Source organism: Octopus bimaculoides, chromosome 2, assembly GCF_001194135.2.
Source record: "Octopus bimaculoides isolate UCB-OBI-ISO-001 chromosome 2, ASM119413v2, whole genome shotgun sequence".
In the NCBI taxonomy this organism is placed as follows: domain Eukaryota; kingdom Metazoa; phylum Mollusca; class Cephalopoda; order Octopoda; family Octopodidae; genus Octopus; species Octopus bimaculoides.
Window position 1 is genome coordinate 88,390,179 of NC_068982.1, and position 9,125 is coordinate 88,399,303.

Below are 9,125 nucleotides of genomic sequence, written 5' to 3' on the forward strand. Positions count from 1 at the left end.
GGTTGCTTTCTCGTTTTCTGTGACCTTTTCTGGCGTGTGTTTATACCATCTTTTTTCTGTTGTTATTCCATAGTGTTGGCATAGCTTCCAGTGTATATAGGTCCCTATTATTATTATTATTATTATTATTATTATTATTATTATTGTGTCGAGCGGGCAAAAAGGTTAGCACGCTGGTCGAACTGCTTCGCGGTATAACGGCTCTGTGAATTATTGTGAATTATTGTGAATTACTGTGAATACTGTTGTGTTACTTTGTGAAAACTGTCTCGGTGAATAATTGTGATTTTTGTGGAATTATTACGGTTACGTTTCACGCGAGCTGCTGCGTTTTTTTCCCCAGCTATGGCAAGTGGTAGTGTCTCCAGTATGGAGAGCTACGCCAAGGCCACTGCGGTGAGGACACCAGTACCGTTAGAAACCAAGGTAATCAAGTTGGATATGGAGGAGGTGACCAGAAGCAGGAATTTGATAGAAGTTGAGGGAGACTCATACAAATTGTGCCCAGCAAAAGAGACTAAAGAAGAAAAAATTCTGAGGACAGTTGTGTATCTTACGCAGGCTGTCGAAACCTGTAAAATTGAAATGGTGACGGAAGAGGAAATCGAGGAGTGCCTGGGTGAAATTGTGAATGAAGCCACGTACATCAACAGAGGAAGAAAGTTCGGTACGGTAGAGGTGAGGTTCGCCACTATAGAAGAGGCAAAGGAGTGAAAAAATAGCATTACTACCAAGTTATAGAGGAAGAAGAAGTGTGACAATACGTATTCTCAGAGTTACACCAGAAATTAAACTAGATTCCGCCAAGGTCGACTTTGTCTTTCATCCTTTCGGGGTCGATTAAATAAGTACCAATTACGCACTGGGGTCGATGTAATAGACTTAATACTTTTCCACAAATTTGAAGCCTTGTGCCTCTAGTAGAAAGGATTGTTCTTCTTCTTCTTCTTCTTCTTCTTCTTCTTCTTATTATTATTATTATTATTATTATTATTATTATTATTATTATTATTATTTATTGTACTTCCACAGCTTCTATCGCTGGAGACATACTACGGTGAAAGCTGTTCAATACCAGTGAACTAAGGTAATACCCCTTATTTTTTCGAGCACCATCTGGAGTATTCGAGCTGTTTTCTGCAAGTGCTCCACCGTTATTGCATCCCCTATTCGTTCCATGTACTTCTCAGGATTTTTACTCACTGTCCTCAGGCCCCGAGAAATATTAGTACTACCACCTTTTTCAGTGACCACAACTGTTTGAACTCCCAGGCTAATCTGTCATATCCTATTGATTTTTCTTTCTTCCTTATCGCATGTCTTGTTGTCAGCAGGACATGCTATATCTATGATCCAGCATCGCTTGCTTTATTTCTCAATAAACTCTGTCTGATTTCCTACTCCCTATCTGATGGTCACACAGAATCATAAAATCCCATAGGATCTTTGCATTATCATTTTCGGTGATGTCTTCAGGTTCATGTTCGTACCACTTATTCGCTGTGTCGAATCTATATTTGTCGCAAAGTTTCCAGTACACAATCTTTGCCATATTGTCATGACGTCTCTTATATTCTTTCTGGGCTAATGGCGTACATTGACTAGTAATATGCCATACGGTTCCACCAGCTTGTCCACAAATTCTGCACTTATCACTTTCTGTTGTGTTGTCTATTCTGTATTTTATGTAGTTTGTTCTTAGTGCTTTCTCTTGGGCAGCACAGATTAGAGCCTTCGCTTCCGGTTTTAAATCACTTTTAGTCGTCCATAGCGATCTTTTTCTCTATCTGTCTTATCTTTAGCATCCCTATGAAATTGTCCATGCATTCGTTTCTTTATCCACCTATTTTCAGTTTCATTCATTCTCAAGTGCATGTACAGTGCTTTATCTTTGCAATCTTCTATCATAGACAAGCCTAACCTTCTTACTTCCAATAATAGTGGTTCTGTGGCAATTTTTACATACTATGCTATGTTGTTTTCTTATGCTCTAATGCTGTGTTCATATCCAATCAGTCCTCTTCTCCCTCTTTTTCTTGGTACATACAGTCTGTCCGTGTCACTTTTTGGGTGGAGTATCCCATATCTAATCAGCAACTTCCTTGTCTTTCTGTCTAAGCTGCTTAGTTGGTCTACTCTCCATGCGATTACCTTTGCTCCATATCTAAGTCATGAAATCGCCCAGATATTGATGGCTTCAATATTATTCCGTCCGTTTAATTTCGACTTAAGGATCAGACTCAGTCTGCACAAGCACTCCACCTAAAATTATTATTATTATTATTATTATTATTATTATTATTATTATTTTTATTATTATTATTATTATTATCATCATCATTATTATCATTATTATCATTATTATTATTATTATTTATATTATTTACTTTTAATCTGTATGTTTGTTACAATCACCCGTATGCTGCCAGGTCCGTCCTCCAATTCGCCATACGTTTTCTATGAAATCCCTCAACATTCGATGCGATACCAAATAGGTTCGTAACTCCATAATCCAAGAATTTGGGATCATATGGTACACCTTTCTACAGTCGATCAATGACATGGCTAAGTTACTTTTCCTCCTCTTGCAGTCTCTGAGGAGAGTTTTACCTATTAGGAGTTGATCCTTGGAACCTCTACACTTATGCTTGCAACCCTTCTGTTCATGTGAAGGACTCCATTTTTTTCCAGGTGTTCTAATACTCAGCGAGTATTCCAGTCAATAACTTCCACATAAGTGGCAAACAGGATATCGGCCTGTAATTGTCTACCGTATTGCCTTTTTCGATGTTTTTCAGGCGCAGCACTATCCTACCCAATGTCAACCACTCTAGTGTTACTTGATCGGCATTTAACGAGGTGTTGAGTTGAGCAGCTATTCGTGAATGACATTCACCAAATCTTTTGATCCAGTAGCCTTGAACTCCATCTCGTCCCAGGGCCTTCCAGTTGCTCATTCTTTTTTTTTTTTGCTGATTTCCTTCACTTCCCTAACTGAAATACTAGTTCTGCCTGTTTTGGACAGACTACTGTTTGTCTCAGTTCTTGCAATCATGCAGCATCCTTCTTGTGATCCTTGTCTTATTCCAGATGTCACTCCAAAACCTTTGACTTTCAATGTTATCTGGTATCAACTTTTCATCTGAACACTCTCCATTTATTTCTTTATATAATCCCTTCTGATCTACTCTGAATAACCTATTCTGGTGGTAACTCTTCATTCTTTGGTCGTATCTTACCATCATTGCAACGAGGCGCTTTTTCAGTTCCTCCACTACTACTTTCATACCTAAGGCGCCTATTATTATTATTATTATTATTATTATTATTATTATTAAAAAATATGCGGGATATTTGCCATTTAGTGGTTACTAACTATTTTTGTTTTATCTTAGGAAGGTAATAATGCCAATAATATAGCACAGCATGTTTCTATTTTACTTATTTAAGTATAAGTCAAACAAACAATTAGAGAATTCGTCAAATACTTAACTAATTAACTAATAATAATAATAATAATAAATTAAAACAGAACCACAGCATGAGTTTACCGTTGGCAAAACGATTCTTCTAAGATAAACAAAATCTGTTCCAACAAGCGATTTCACATCAAGAATCTTGCAAACCAAATTACGAAAGAGAAAGACCACAAATTTATATATTATACGTAATGTGCCAAGTTTGGAAGACTCTGAGTCTCCAAGCAAGATTACTCTAAGTGACGACCCATACCAAATCTAACTATGTTACATAAACTTTAATATCTGGTCGCCTTAAAAACATATCGATTTTATTAGCGAAGACTAGATGTCTGAAATGCGATTTTAACTTTAGGAAATTACTGCTCGGAGCCATAACTTACTAAAATTCTTTTTAAGTTTATACATACATATTTACACATCAAACAGCGAACACACATTCATACACCCACACAAACACATAGGCCCACACATACATTCACACAAGTATATGTTTTTAATAAAGTTAATGGGAATAATATTTTTATACTTTTTTCAGGGCCAGTTGTTTCAAAGGTGCCGCTCTTCATGTACCGCATACGTTATTATATTTGAAAATAAAATCTTGAAATACGACAGGGAAACTCGTTTTCAATCTTCCTTTCTTTTTAATTATATCACAATTGTCTTTTAAGAGGGATATTTGTGATGCAATACATGTTGGACAGTCAACATTAGAAAGTACTTATCCATATCAATCGATGAAATACGTTTCATTTGATAACTGAGATTGGTGTCTTGAACAACCTACTTGAAGATCAGTTTGGACTGACTAATATGGTTACACGCATGGGCTGAGAGGATTAACGTTTTGGGTAGCCCCGGAACCATACTAGTCGCATAGATCCATGGCATATAGAATGGGATATAGACGATGACCATCCCTTCCTTTATATAAAATAGAAATTTTGGACAGGAAAAATAATAAGCCTATAAACTTTAAATTCAAATAAAATTGAGCATTCGGTAAGAAATGATAGAAAATATTGAGATAAAAATACGTATGGCGGATATAATGAAACACTTAGGTGGGAACAGAAGAGTTACGTCAATGTTTTATTAAGTTTAAAGATATCAAACTATGGAGATATAAATCAAGGTCAACAATTGAATTGTAAAACAAATCGACTCCACATGATTTTAATTTTCCTAATCTTATATGATATTTACAATTATAAATAAGTATATCGCCTCATATATTTTCGATGCGAGTCATGAAGCTTAAAATATTGAGAGGTGAGAAATTTAGAGCAAAGTACTTGGTGATTAATTCTCTCATTTAAGAAATTTTGCCTTACGTAACTTTAAAATACTTTGTAGAATAGGTATGTACACATAGTGACAGAACATTAAAGAAATAATAGTAAATTTCTTTCAAATAATACTTTATAGTCTTAAGAAACAAAAGTTCAATAATGTGACCCAAGACACACTATATCTAATAGATAAGAAGATGAACGAGAAACGGACGCTCAAAGCTGGAATATTGTTTGCTTTTGGGACGGTTTCATTTCTGCTACCTTTGGTTAGGCAACAATAACCTTCTGGAACTGAATAAATGTCCCAGCATTCTATTTATGCTCTGATGTATAAACTCTCTGACTATCGGTTTGATGATTTCTTCCATTCGGTAGAGAAATAAATCATAGGATATATTTCAGTTTCTAGTTCGAATCCCACATTTACATATACAATAGCTCTGGGAAAAACTTGATCATGACCTAACTTATTGAATCCAATAAGTCTTAAATTCTTGAATGCCGCAAGCAATCAAAATTAATGAGTCAATAAAATCTAATAAATTAGACATTTTCATTATGTCATTTTTCAAAGCAAATTAACACATTTTCTTCCTTTTCTAAATAAATCATCTGTTAAACATACTGACATTAGTCTGTTTAGTATACGCTGTTAAACAGTGATGGTAATCCGAGTTGATAATGCATAGTTTGTCAGCCGAATAATTAAGACTAGTTCTCGGCGCCGTGAAACGTCGGTACCTTGAAATGTCTGTGGCTTTAATATTTAATTTTTCATAGTCTGACCATTATTTTAAAGTACTAAACCTTAACTGTTTGCTGAAATAGACTGAAGGATATAACATTCAGAAGTGTTTATGTAGCTTTCACGAGTTCAATTTTTTATTCCGTTAGAAAGAGAATCAGCCTGAATTCTTCCAGTTCCTACTTATCAGGAAATAGTGCAAGAAGACAAAGTACGACCCAATAGATTATGAAGTTCACTCAGTGTTTTGATGTAATATAGTGAGTAGACGGAATTGTTATATGTTGGACAAAATGCTTAGTAGCGTTTCGTCTCCTCATTATATTCAGTTTTCACATTCTGCCGAGGTTGACTTTTCATTTCCTTCTTTCTAGGACGATGAAATAAGTACCAGTTGAGCCCTGAATTTGAAGCAATCGTTTTAAATCCTCACCTAAAATTCCTGGCGTTGAACCAAAATTTGAATCGATTATTAGCTAGTTGCATTATTTAACATTTTTGTTGAGTTTATATTAAGGAAAATGAAGAGCAAACTGTTGACATCTGAGTAATACTACACGACTCATGTATTCAATTGGAAATGAATTGGTTATTACTTTATTAAAATTATTTCAAAATATTTCTGATCCAAAAGGTCATGAGCGAAGAAAAAGTGAAATAAGATAACAGAAAGGTTAATATATGATTGGTGGTTTACTTGAATTATGATATGTTTTACGTATAAGATAAAATGTGATTGAATAAACATACACCAGATTAACAAATACCAGCTGTTTGCAAAAAATAAAAAAAAATGTCTCGAAGTAATAACGATGCTAACGAAATATGTTTGCCTACAAAGAATGATTAATTGTGGAGAAACTACATAAGGAGTTACGGAATATTTCGGTTATATGATGAAAAACTGTCTATAGTTTCACTGGAAAACAAAGCTTGAGATGATTGGTAACTACAGTAATAAAGCATGAATCAACGAAGAATCTTCTACATTTGGATATTAGCTGCTGAACTTTTTACAACTCCTTCTAACCACATAATTTCATACGGCTGTCTTAAATTTGAAAACGTCGGACTGAATATTGTAGTTATATATAAGTGCAAGTGTGTGTGTGTATGTGTGTGTATGTATGCATATGAATATATGTATACATATGTAAACATATACAAATATATATGTATATGTTTACCACTATATATATATATATATATATATATATATATATATATATATATATATATATATATATACACACACATACATGCATATATATATTATGAAGTCTCTAAATTACAAGATGCTTGCTGCTGAAATGCGTTTGATCATAGGTTGGCTCCAGCAGAAGTGATCTGGAGCTAAATAAAAACATATAAACAAGAATAGACAATAATACAATCACTTATTATTAAATGCAATCGATAATTTAATATCGAGTCATCGGCATCAACACTGTTTGAGCTTCGGGATTCATTATAGAGATTGGACATTTACAGAAAAAGGGACAGATTTGTAAAAAAAATGTATATTTGTTCGAATACAAATGTCTATTCAAATAGATATTTTGTTTAAAAAGATTTTAGATTATTAATTTTACATTTATCATCTGTGGATTGTTTTTCAGAAAACGTTTTATAATAATTAACTAAATGATAATGCTCTCTTGTCCAGAATATTAAAAAAAAAAGGAATAAATATAAAAATGAGAAACAAGTTTTTTTTTTTGTACTGAATATTAGCAGAGGTTAATATTAGTCACAGAAATTAGCTTTTTGCATTCAAATGTTATCACGCTTCTGGCATTCATTGATAACTCGCACAAGTTAATTGCTGAGAGAATGAAAGGAATTGATAAAACCATTTATATTTTAAAAAATGGAGTATTTTTTTATGTGGCTTAATGAAACATATCTCCACATGTAAATAACGCGAGAAATTCGTGACATTATCATATAACTGATTCAAGAAACGAAAGAGCGTGAATATAAAAATATTAAAAAATTTTTTTAAATAACTATACATGAACTTACATAGAATTAAAAAGAAATCATAAAATAAACCAATAGTTTACTTACCGCTAAAGAGGTTGTCTAAAAGTGTCATTGGTAAACAAAACACAGCAACTAAGATGTCAGCTACAGCAAGGTTGACAAGGAAATAATTTGTTACTGTGTGCATATTCCTGTTTCGACATACCGTGGCAATCACAAAAATATTACCAATGAAAGCAAAAAGAAACACTGTTCCATAAGCCACTGAGTAAATTATAATATTGTGAAGTTGTTGCTTTAACAAAGGGTAAGTAATTACATGGTGTGTTATATTACTTCCATTGACACTGGATATAACAGAGTCGGTTATTTGGTCAGTGTAGTTATCAAAATCAGAGTACAAAGCATCATTTTCCTCCATTGTTAACTTTCTATAACGAAGCCGTTATTTTTTTGCTTATCCAAGGTATTTCGCTGTGTCTTTTGCACGGATTTTTTCAAATAATGCTCAAATGTTTATGATGATGTTTTGAAAAGTATGAGAAGTGAAAAATCTCCTCGGATTAGTTTTCATAACTGTCAGAACCTTTATATGGTAACTTCATTCTTGAAGCCGAAAAACAAATACTTCGGTTGCCAAGATATTCAATACATCATTGGTGTCAAACATCGAGAAAAGTTGTAGCTTTAAAGAATGCCAAACTGTAATGATACAATGCTTCGAAACTTTTAACTATTGATTCGCTACTTATCGATCCAACTCTAATAAGAAGCGATTATATATTAAAGGCCAATAAAAAAATATTTGTATATGCGCGCTCCGATATGAGCGTGATTGTGTCTGTATGTGTCTGTGTGTCTGTGTGAGTCTCCGAATATCTGTGATTGTATGGGTGAATGTAGGCGAGTGTGAGAAACGATTAGATGATCTATATTATACAGTATTCATAAAACGTAATCGGTTTGAATAAAATAAGAATAAAAATTTCAATTTTAAATTTTTACAATTTGCAGTAACATAAATTGCCAACATTTTAACTTCCATGAATAAATAATTATATGAATCAACAATGATTGAAAATTGTAGATCTTTACTGCTTTATAGTAGAAGTAATCAAATCACTGGATAATTGGCAAATTAAAGAACATCAAATATCTTTGAAATTGTCCAGTTGGAATAAATGATTTTTAAAGAAAATCAAATAATTTATTAGGATGCTGTTTATGTTCATCGAAACAGCATACGTTGTTTTTCGAAATAAAATTTACTATTGAAATTGTTATAATAATTACATTAGCACGCCGAAAAAGTAATTAAGTGAAAAATTTTATTGATAATACTGTGAAATAACTTCACAATAATACAAATAGAAAGTAAACTTTTGCGGTGCATTTATAAATGATATAGTTGTATGACTCCTATACATGAAAGCAGCAGTATGTTAACGTTGTGGGGTTTTTTCTTTTATATTTATATACGTACAATAAACTGTAACTTCATAAACAGAAAACGAAAGATTTTCTTAAAGGGATTTCACAAAATTTCTGCGAAAATGATGAAATATATATATGTTATTAGAATTGTATTTTCGTGTGGCAGTAAGCATATTAATAATA

General features: G+C 33.0%; 1 protein-coding gene across 1 annotated transcript in view; it reads right to left on the minus strand.

Moving 5' to 3' along the window:
• LOC106870661 (neuropeptide SIFamide receptor) overlaps positions 1–8,591 on the minus strand; it is a 323,915-nt gene extending 315,324 nt beyond the window's left edge. The window contains exon 1 of the mRNA XM_014916811.2: positions 7,593–8,591. Within this exon, the coding sequence (XP_014772297.1) occupies positions 7,593–7,929 (337 nt within the window). The 5' untranslated portion in view covers positions 7,930–8,591. The remainder of the gene's footprint in view (positions 1–7,592) is intronic.
• Positions 8,592–9,125: the final 534 nt, after the last annotated feature.